Here is a 12,010-nt window from a genome sequence, read left to right on the forward strand (position 1 = left end):
GACCCTTGTGTACTGTGTGTGTGTGGCATGTGAACATTACATTTTTTTTTAGTTTTATCATATTTTTCTAGAATAGATTATCCCTTAGTGTGGTTTTGTTGAGATTGAAGGAAGCAGAGCCCACACATTATTCCACAGGGACCGTTTGCTAGGCATCTGCCCCTGACTAACTATAATATTTAAAATGCACCAGTCAGCAGGATGAACTTTATACCGCCTGGAAGGGTTGATTCTGCTGATTGAAATGATACCTGTCTTGTGAAAATCAGTTGCAGCTTTCCCGAGAAAATAGACTTTTATTCCTCGTGTAAATGAGGATTTATTGTTGCTTCTCCCACTATGCTGTGCGGTTTATAGCTTTAGTTTCAGTTGTGGATTGCTGGTGTGTGGCTCTCGGGGGAGTTCCTGGTGCTTCCATAGCCCCTTTGAAGTTAAGTCTTTCCTTTCCTTTCACTTTTTGTATTTTGTTTGGGTTCTGTGTGTTGCATTTCCCTATTGTTTGTATTAGGCCTGAAGGAGACTCCTGTTCGTCCTTCCTTTTGGAGGAACAGGTAGTCTCATCCCTGCCATTAGTACCAGGGTCCTATAGGGCTATTTAGGACACTAGGTATTCCTGCATATGAACACACCTACCTCTTAGGGTCTGTTCATACTGGTAGTCAGTCAGGATTTTTGTTAGGGTGTTACTAGGAGGTGTCAATCTTCCTTCCCTAGTTCTTAGGCCTGATTCCCTGTTGCCACCTTCCCTCTTATGCTCAGTGTGGTGTTTCCCTCCCACGCCGAAGCATGACACTTGTTAAGCAGAATGGCAGCCCTGCCCGCTAGGGAGACAGACGCGGTGGCGGGCACAGGCCACCGACATGATATATACATACAGTGGTCCCTCAAGATACAGTGGCACCAGGATACAATATATTCAACTTACAATGGTCTTTCCTGGGCCATCGTAAGTTGAAACTAGACTCAACATACAATGTTTTAGATTCAGATCCAACCAATCAACATGGCCATTTCTCTGACAAAACACCAGCATTTGTTGTCTAGTAGCTCCTCTTTACAGTACAGTGCGGTACAACATCTCTAGTACTGCCCTGTGTCTGTGCCAGGATGAGCTGCTCCTTTGGGCACCAGGTGAGGGCGGCTTAATTTTATTTTTCTGGGTACTATACAGAACCCTAAACAAAACTTGAGTCCTCATCATAGAATGTGATTTATGGCTTTCAACAGCTATTTGTGACTGTGTGTGAGATGCTTGGGGTAGTAGGTACTGTACACATATGCTAATGGCCCCATAGCAAAAGAATTGATCCCCCTATAGCTATCATTAACAGCCAGTGAGCGCTTGGACTACGCACGCGGTAGCCCTGCTGACTCCTCAGAGTATCTTGGAGCGCCATCATAAGAATGTTGAGGGGAAGTCACAGTTTCAAATGAAATTGCAGTGTCTTTCCAATATCAGAGTTAGAAAATGAAAGAAAGGAAAAGTTTGGTTGTGTGTTGATCGAGAACCATATACAGTGATCCCTCAAGTTACAATATTAATTGGTTCCAGGACGACCATTGTATGTTGAAACCATTGTAAGGTGAGTAATTTGTTCCAAAGCCCAAAATGTCATCCAAGATAAGAGAAAATGAAGAGTTAAGAAAAATAAGCAGATAACTAAGACAGATAAAACAAGTCCTTACAGATAACAGTCAGGAATAGCTGATAACTAGCAACTAATACAGTTATTTTACCATAGAAGTAGCCTTGATTAGTTGGATCTGAGTCTGAGGCATTGTATCTTAAGGAATCACTGTATTTCCAGTAAACTAAGGACTTGATAAATGGGATGTGTGGCAGGCGTAACACTATGAAGTGCCTTTTGCGCTGTGGCATTAGAAGAATTTTGATATCTCTGACTTTTAGTCTAACCAGACTGTCTATTACTCTGTAATTCCTCTAGCGCAGTTCTATGGAAACAGTAGGTTTAACCACCTCCGGACCGCCTAACGCAGATCTGCGGTCCGGAGGTGGCAGCCCTGCGCTCAGCGACGCATATATGCATCATCTCGCGAGACGCGAGATTTCCTGTGAACGCGCGCACACAGGCGCGGAAGGTAAGCGAGTGGATCTCCAGCCTGCCAGCGGCGATCGCTCGCTGGCAGGCTGGAGATGTGATTTTTTTAACCCCTAACAGGTATATTAGACGCTGTTTTGATAACAGCGTCTAATATACCTGCTACCTGGTCCTCTGGTGGTCCCTTTTGTTTGGATCGACCACCAGAGGACACAGGTAGCTGTGCAAAGTAGCACCAAACACCACTACACTACACCCCCCCCGTCACTTATTAACCCCTTATGAACCCCTGATCACTTCATATACACTCCCTGATCACCCCCCCGTCATTGATCACCCCCCAGTCATTGATCACCCCCCTATAAGGCTCCATTCAGACGTCCGTATGATTTTTACGGATCCACGCATCCATGGATCGGATCCGCAAAACACATACGGACGTCTGAATGGAGCCTTACAGGGGGGTGATCAATGACAAGGGGGTGATCACGCATATAGACTTCCTGATCACTTCTCTGTCATTGATCACCCCCCTGTCATTGATCACCCCCCTGTAAGGCTCCATTCAGACGTCCGTATGATTTTTACGGATCCACTGATACATGGATCGGATCCGCAAAACACGTACGGACGTCTGAATGGAGCCTTACAGGGGGGTGATCACCCATATAGACACCCTGATCACCCCCCTATCATTGATCACCCCCCTGTAAGGCTCCATTCAGACGTCCGTATGATTTTTACGGATACATGGATCGGATCCGCAAAACACATACGGACGTCTGAATGGAGCCTTACAGGGGGGTGATCAATGACAGAGGGGTGATCACCCATATAGACTCCCTGATCACCCCAGTCATTGATCACCCCCCTGTAAGGCTCCATTCAGACATCCGTATGATTTTTACGGATCCACGGATACATGGATCGGATCCGCAAAACGCATACGGACGTCTGAATGGAGCCTTACAGGGGGGTGATCACCCAAATAGACACCCTGATCACCCCCCTGTCATTGATCACCCCCCTGTCATTGATCACCCCCCTGTAAGGCTCCATTCAGACGTCCGTATGATTTTTACGGATCCATGGATACATGGATCGGATCCGCAAAACACATACGGACGTCTGAATGGAGCCTTACAGGGGGGTGATCAATGAGAAGAGGGTGATCACGCATATAGACTTCCTGATCACTTCCCTGTCATTGATCACCCCCCTGTCATTGATCACCCCCCTGTAAGGCTCCATTCAGACGTCCGTATGATTTTTACGGATCCACGGATACATGGATCGGATCCGCAAAACACATACGGACGTCTGAATGGAGCCTTACAGGGGTGTGATCAATGACAGAGGAGTGATCACCCATATAGACTCCCTGATCACCCCAGTCATTGATCACCCCCCTGTAAGGCTCCATTCAGACGTCCGTAGGATTTTTACGGATCCACGGATACATGGATCGGATCCGCAAAACACATACGAACGTCTGAATGGAGCCTTACAGGGGTGTGATCAATGACAGAGGGGTGATCACCCATATAGACTCCCTGATCACCCCAGTCATTGATCACCCCCCTGTAAGGCTCCATTCAGACGTCCGTATGATTTTTACGGATCCACGGATACATGGATCGGATCCGCAAAACGCATACGGACGTCTGAATGGAGCCTTACAGGGGGGTGATCACCCATATAGACACCCTGATCACCCCCCTGTCATTGATCACCCCCCTGTCATTGATCACCCCCCTGTAAGGCTCCATTCAGACGTCCATATGATTTTTACGGATCCACGGATACATGGATCGGATCCGCAAAACACATACGGACGTCTGAATGGAGCCTTACAGGGGGGTGATCAATGACAGGGAGGTGATCACCCATATAGATTCCCTGATCACCCCCCTGTCATTGATCATCCGCCTGTCATTGATCATCCCCCTGTAAGGCTCCATTCAGACGTCCGTATGTGTTTTGCGGATCCGATCCATGTATCCGTGGATCCGTAAAAATCATACGGACGTCTGAATGGAGCCTTACAGGGGGGTGATCAATGACAGGGAGGTGATCAATGACATGGGGGGTGATCAATGACAGGGGGGTGATCAGGGAGTCTATATGGGTGATCACCCCCCTGTCATTGATCACCCCCCCTGTAAGGCTCCATTCAGACATTTTTTTGGCCCAAGTTAGCGGAATTTTTTTTTTTTTTTTTTTTCTTACAAAGTCTCATATTCCACTAACTTGTGTCAAAAAATAAAATCTCACATGAACTCACCATACCCCTCACGGAATCCAAATGCGTAAAATATTTTAGACATTTATATTCCAGACTTCTCACGCTTTAAGGCGCCTAAAATGCCAGGGCAGTACAAACACCCCACAAATGACCCCATTTTGGAAAGAAGACACCCCAAGGTATTTGCTGAGGGGCATATTGAGTCCATGAAAGATTTAAATTTTTGTCCCAAGTTAGCGGAAAGGGAGACTTTGTGAGAAAAAAAAAGAAAAAAATCAATTTCCGCTAACTTATGCCAAAAAAAAAAATTCTATGAACTCGCCAGGCCCCTCATTAAATACCTTGGGGTGTCTTCTTTCCAAAATGGGGTCACATGTGGGGTATTTATACTGCCCTGGCTTTTTAGGGGCCCTAAAGCGTGAGAAGAAGTCTGGGATCCAAATGTCTAAAAATGCCCTCCTAAAAGGAATTTGGGCCCCTTTGCGCATCTAGGCTGCAAAAAAGTGTCACACATCTGGTATCGCCGTACTCAGGAGAAGTTGGAATGTGTTTTGGGGTGTCATTTTACATATACCCATGCTGGGTGAGATAAATATCTTCAAATGCCAACTTTGTATAAAAAAAATGGGAAAAGTTGTCTTTTGCCAAGATATTTCTCTCACCCAGCATGGGTATATGTAAAATGACACCCCAAAACACATTCCCCAACTTCTCCTGAGTACGGCGATACCAGATGTGTGACACCTTTTTGCAGCCTAGGTGGGCAAAGGGGCACACATTCCAAAGTGCACCTTTTGGATTTCACCGGTAATTTTTTACAGATTTTGATTGCAAACTTCTTCTCACACTTTCGGGCCCCTAAAAAGCCAGGGCAGTATAACTACCCCACAAGTGACCCCATTTTGGAAAGAAGACACCCCAAGGTATTCAATGAGGGGCATAGTGAGTTCATAGAAGTTTTTACTTTTTGTCACAAGTTAGTGGAATATGAGACTTTGTAAGAAAAAAAAAATCATCATTTTCCGCTAACTTGTGACAAAAAAAAAATTTCGAGGAACTCGCCATGCCCCTCACGGAATACCTTGGGGTGTCTTCTTTCCAAAATGGGGTCACTTGTGGGGTAGTTATACTGCCCTGGCATTCTAGGGGCCCTAATGTGTGGCAAGTAGTTTGCAATCAAAATGTGTAAAAAATGACCGGTGAAATCCGAAAGGTGCTCTCTGGAATGTGTGCCCCTTTGCCCACCTTGGCTGCAAAAAAAAATCATCATTTTCCGCTAACTTGTGACAAAAAATAAAAAGTTCTATGAACTCACTATGTCCATCAGTGAATACCTTAGGGTGTCTACTTTCCGAAATGGGGTCATTTGTGGGGTGTTTGTACTGTCTGGGCATTGTAGAACCTCAGGAATCATGATAGGTGCTCAGAAAGTCAGAGCTGCTTCAAAAAGCGGAAATTCACATTTTTGTACCATAGTTTGTAAATGCTATAACTTTTACCCAAACCATTTTTTTTTTACCCAAACATTTTTTTTTTATCAAAGACATGTAGAACAATAAATTTTGTGAAAAATTTATATATGGATGTCGTTTTTTTGCAAAGTTTACAACTGAAAGTGAAAAATGTCATTTTTTTGCAAAGAAATCGTTAAATTTCGATTAATAACAAAAAAAGTAAAAATGTCAGCAGCAATGAAATACCACCAAATGAAAGCTCTATTAGTGAGAAGAAAAGGAGGTAAAATTCATTTGGGTGGTAAGTTGCATGACCGAGCAATAAACGGTGAAAGTAGTGTAGTGCAGAAGTGTAAAAAGTGGCCTGGTCATTAAGGGGGTTTTAGCTAGCGGGGTTAAAGTGGTTAAAGAGCACACCAAATGCTTGAAATAACTTCTTTATTAACTTCAACTTTTCTTCATATATAACACTGCCGCCTCCGCAGCAGATAGTCCATTTACAAAACACGTGTTGAAAAGATATCACAAAATGGCGGTATGCATAAGATGGTGGTTTAACTGTTCAATCTTGTCATTCAACATAAAATGGTGGATATATTTCTCTCTTCAGTATCTGTACTGTCATTGTAAGTTATTCAAGCACTTTATGATCTCTCTGAAAGGTATATCTGAGATTTAACAGTTCTACTGGCTAAACTTGGTTTGCAGTATGCAGTTAGCAGTAACTATTTTTCTGATTGGTTGAGTACGATCTGGTATGGTTGCAATTTCTATGGATTATTAAGTAGTTCACAGTTTGCAACTGTAGCTTGCAATTTGAATGAGCAATTTGGTGGATTTGTAAGTAAACACATATATAACTGGTTCAGTATACAGTTCTAATCACAATACTAACAATATGAACGTTATATAACTGTTCTAAATACCTATTTTGGCCTCTTGTTCCCATAAAACTGGACTCTCACTGGAACTGTGTGTCTGTTCAGCTCCTCTCTCTGGTGAGTAATGATTCCAGCAGCTCCTGCTAGGGGAATTCCCAGACAGGCTGTGTGTGAGGCTGGCTGTGATTGGTGAAAACTCTTGCTGTGTGAGAAGTTGGCTGTGATTGGTCGAGACTTCTGCCCAGCAACAACAGATTAACACTATGCTTTCTGTTTCTGCTGTGCCACTGAGCTTACCTTACATTACAAAATGAATCTTAAAGGCATATTATCTTTTTCTTCTTCTGTGAACACAAAATATAACAGTTATATGACATCCAAAACATGATGTCACAGTAAATAACTCTGCTTTTGTCTTTAACACATAAACATAGGAACTGTATTAAGGCTATTGGCAGGTTTAGCTGTATACACATATAAGCTATACTAGCAACCTAGGACAGGTCTTAGCTGGCCAGTTACAGGATGACCTCTTTAAACAAATTCTTCATGATAGTTCATTAGTATCTGATCAATGGGGGTCTGACACCCAGAACCCCCAGTGATCAGCTGTTTAAGAAGGCACCAGTGCTCCTGTGAGTGCCACAGTCTTCTCTCAGATCACCAAGCACAGAGCCGTACATTGCATAGCGGCTGTGCTTGGTCATGTGATTGATGAACATGACGTCAGTGGAAAAGCTAAGAGAAGGCCGCGGCACTCACAGGAGCGCCGGTGCCAGGGTTGCCAACCATCCAGAAATTTCTGGACAGTCCGTAAAAATAGTAAGTCTAATAGGTCGGCACTGCAGGTAGATAGTTTGTGGTGCTCGTGTCCTAGGATTGGCATCCCACGAAACAAGAACAGAAAGGACCGGCACTCACTAGAAGTTGTCTGTTAAATTTCTTGTTTATGGCCACATAATCCTGTGACGTGTTTCGACACTCGCAGGTGTCTTTATCAAACAGCAATTTGGCAGACAACTTACAGCGAGTGCCGGTCCTTTCTGTTCTTGCTTTTTAGTCCGTAAAAATAGGCAACTTTTTTCCTGTGTCCGTGAAAAAAATAAATGTGCCTTTGATTTTTTTGAGGCTGGTGGTTATTGACTAGATTACTTTGATGGCAATTTTCATCCTTTTAGAGCTCACAGTAAATGCTGGTAATGAGTTCTTATCAGTATATTGAGCTATAGACATGGATTACTTATAATCTTTATCATTCATTATGGTTTTCCAATTTGTCGGTAAAAAATGTTGGCTGTCCGTGATTTTAGGATAAGTTGTCCATAAAAAAGAAACAATCTGGTTGGCAACCCTGTCTGGTGCCTTCTTAAACAGCTGATAAGCTGGGGTCCCAGGTGTCGGACCCCAACAATCAGATACTGATGACCTATCCTCTAGATAGATCCCGGAAAACCCCTTTATGTTAATGGCAGTGAGTGCCCCTACTGGGTTCTCCAGTGATCAGCTGTAATCTGCGTGGAATCCAGCAAGTATTCAGTTTCCCTCCAAAGGGGAACTTAAGCATTGCACATCAGTGAGTTATTTCTGTAATACAGGACAGGACAGATGCTTCAGAATGAGGGACGCCCTTTGTAACCATTCTCCACATTGGCCCTGCCCCCTCCATTAATTCCCTAATAGGGTATGTGAAAATGGGTTTCCTAAAGTGGACAACCCCTTTTAATGGGTCTTGGCAGGGATTCATATTCTCTGAAGCATTAATGATTTCATAATTTATTCTTTTATTATCTTTTCACAGAGCTGGTTGGGTCCTCATTATACCCCATTCCCAATAATTCCTCGTGAGGGAGGCTCTATTTATCCAGAAGTCCTTGAAATCGACTGCCATAGTGCATGCAAGAACATAGAAATTAAGAAGCAGTTTCTTCCTAAGTTGTGCTTAACTGAGAAGAACCAGATCTGCAGAACATGTGGGTGTACAACAGAGAACTCTTGTTCACAATGCTGTCCTCCATGCATTGCCTCCACTACCACCACCACTGATGGTACCATGAATGAGGAAGATAGGAGTAGAGATTATGGCTACCCTTCTGTTAATCTTGATAGTGGCAACATGTTGGATCGGGAACCAAGTCCACAAAGCACAATTATGCTGAAGTTTGGTCTTCCACAAGATTTCCTAAGATCCAGTATGAATATGTTAAGCCTGGTGTCAATACCGCCAGAACAATGGGAACTGCAGGAATCTCCTTCCAAACAGGATGATGAGAACGTGTTTTATAATGACGATAATTACAATTCACTGTCTCCTGACTCGGGAAATAGTGGCAACTTTGGCTATCCCAGGATATGCCTGGATATGGACACTATTGACAGTGGTTTTGTAGACTCTGAATGTGGAAGTCCTGTGGACAGTAATTTTGGAACTAATTATATTCCAACAAAACCACTGAATCCAGATCCCTACAGTGAAGAAGACGAAATATGTGAAAGAAATTATGTGCAGCAATGGGTGCCCACTGGCCACTGATCAACAAGATCCAAGGTCTTTGTATGTGGAGATGGTTGTAGAGCTTTTTGAGCATCTATGGCTTCTTCATTGCATAATGAAAGGCAAGCAACTTGCTCATATATTTGTGTTTTTCAGACTGCTCATTCAGGCAGTGACTGAAAACATTCATGGTCTAACTTAAGCAGTTGAGAACCTGTCCCAGCCTAGCCCTGCTCACTGCAGGGGCTTACAGTATACCAGAGGTCTCAGCCAAGACATTTCTACTAACATTGTATTTAGCTCATAGAGGATTGCCTATAAAGTTGTGACAACCAGTGTTTCCTTTTGTCTGCACAGCTTAAAGGGGTTTTCCAACTCTTTCTAACTGATGACCTATCCTCTGGATAAGTTATCAGTATCTGATCGGTGTGAGTCTGACACCCGAGACCCCTGCTGATGTGATGTTTGAGAAGGCACCGACGCTCCTGTGAGAGCTGGGGCTGTGCTTGGTATTGGAGCTCAGCCCCATTCACATAAATAGAACTGAGCACACCCAGTCCATGTGACTGATGAACGTGACATCACTGGCCCAGAGTAATCTGTGAGAAGGCCAGAAGCACTGATGCCTTTTCAAACAGCTGATCGGCAAGGGTCTTGGGTGTCAGACTCCCATCGATCAGGTACTGTGTCGGAAAACCCCTTTAAATATTCCTGTAAGCAGGAAAGCACTTATGTAGCCCTGAGCTCTTTATAAGTGATTGGACAGAAATTTCCCTGGACCACCAGAAATACCGATATAAACAGCTTCTCTGCCATATACCACCAGGGATACAGACATCAACCTCTTCTCTACCCTACACCACCAGGGATACATATATCAACCTCTTCTCTACCCTAGACCACCAGGGATACATATATCAACCTCTTCTCTACCCTAGATCACCAGGGATACATACATCAACCTCTTCTCTTCTCCCTAGATCAACAGAGATTCAGATATGAATTCAATCTCTGACCTAGTCCTTAGACCTGTTATCATAAACCCCATCAAAACCCTAAACCACCAGGGATCTTGGCAATGACTTCATAAAAATGAAGGAAAACTAGGGAAATTGACATAGACATTTTTAAACTATCGGGAAGCAGTATAAAAATATTGACTGTATATTGACTGTATATGGATGCACAGTGGAATCGGACCATATTGGGCACAGTGTATCTGGACGCTATATGGCACAGTTTATCTGGCTGCAGTTATTTAGGTGTTATATGACACCGTTTATCTGGCTGCAGTTATTTAGGTGTTATATGACACCGTTTATCTGGCTGCAGTTATTTAGGTGTTATATGGCACAGTTTATCTGGCTGCAGTTATTTAGGTGTTATATGACACAGTTTATCTGGCTGCAGTTATTTAGGTGTTATATGACACAGTTTATCTGGCTGCAGTTATTTAGGTGTTATATGACACTGTTTATCTGGCTGCAGTTATTTAGGTGTTATATGGCACAGTTTATCTGGCTGCAGTTATTTAGGTGTTATATGGCAAAATGTACTTGATGCTGTTTTGGATGCAACTGTGGCCAGGTTTACTTCTGCTCACTTTCTACAAGGACTTGGAGGGAACACTGTGAACAATAAAGAAGCTCTGTAGCAAACCCGACATTTGTGCGAGCAGTACTGCACCTATAAGACTATATAAACTCGTTAATGTCATATTAGTCCCCAAAAATGTTTATTTTTAATTCTGCACCTTGTTTTCTATGCTGGGACCTTATGAAAGGATAACAGTCTCAAGTAAGCCCACTGTCTTCAGTCCTTCCACCCCTCCCTGTTGTCTCTATGTGAGTGTATGTATCAGATCTGAACCCCTATTTGTCTACTCTGGGTGCATTAAGCATATTTTATTTCGATGTTTGCTACACTTTCTGTTGCACATGTATTGGCACCCAGAAAATCATATGAATGGATTGACAACAACAATAAACTTGATGGTGTAAATGGTTATCTACCTGAACGCGGCAACGCAAGCTTTATGAATCTTTTATGATGGATAAGGATCCTCACATTACGGGTGTATTCACAGGAGTGTGTTTATGGGGCCACAAAAGACGTGGACAGCACACTGTGTGCTGTCCCCTTCTGCACTTCCGTTCCATGGCTCCAGAAAAAATAATAATAGAACATGTCCTATTCTTGTCCTCATTTGCGGACAAGAAGAGTCATTTCAATAATACGGAATGCACACGGACGGTATCTGTGTTTTGCAGATCCGCAATTTGAGGAGTGCAAAACACATACGGTCGTGTGAATGTACCCTTCATGTAATGGTAGAGTGCCTGATGATATCTCATATAAAGAGACAGACAATGTGATATGTTGGTATATTTACTGGAATAAGTCTCTGTTCACATCACGTTCAGAGCTGAAATCTGGTGTATACTCCATACAAAGCTGTCAGTATATATGATAAATGTATCCATAGGGATCATCCACCTGACAAAGGCGTGCCTGAGCTTTAGGGAGGCAGAGTGCCTGAGCTTTAGGTGTTATCTGGAGAACACTGTCCTTTTGCCCTCCGTCTGGTCGTTATAGGGTGGTACAGATTTGTTTCTGCAATATGAAATGTCTCATTCACACGTCAGTGTTTGGTCAGTGATTTTGAGCCAAAACCAGGTGCAGCTCTAAACACAGGACAGGTGCAGATCTTTCCTTATACCTTATATCTGTGGAGGCGCCAATCCTGGTTTGGGCTCACAATCACTGATGGAAATCACTGACCAAAACACTGATGTGTGAATGAGGCAAAATGGTTTAATAGATTACCCTAGTTCATAAAAGGTATACATTAAAAAAATGGATACCACATTGTATACTTT

The 12,010-nt window shown here is 43.2% G+C and overlaps 1 protein-coding gene across 4 annotated transcripts in view; it reads left to right on the forward strand.

The window, feature by feature from the left end:
- IL21R (interleukin 21 receptor) overlaps positions 1-11,142 on the forward strand; it is a 42,291-nt gene extending 31,149 nt beyond the window's left edge. For all 4 annotated transcript variants that reach the window (XM_044304047.1, XM_044304049.1, XM_044304050.1 and 1 more), the window contains one exon: positions 8,439-11,142. In XM_044304047.1, the coding sequence (XP_044159982.1) occupies positions 8,439-9,170 (732 nt within the window). In that variant the 3' untranslated portion in view covers positions 9,171-11,142. The remainder of the gene's footprint in view (positions 1-8,438) is intronic.
- Positions 11,143-12,010: the final 868 nt, after the last annotated feature.

Source organism: Bufo gargarizans, chromosome 8, assembly GCF_014858855.1.
Source record: "Bufo gargarizans isolate SCDJY-AF-19 chromosome 8, ASM1485885v1, whole genome shotgun sequence".
Classification (NCBI taxonomy): domain Eukaryota; kingdom Metazoa; phylum Chordata; class Amphibia; order Anura; family Bufonidae; genus Bufo; species Bufo gargarizans.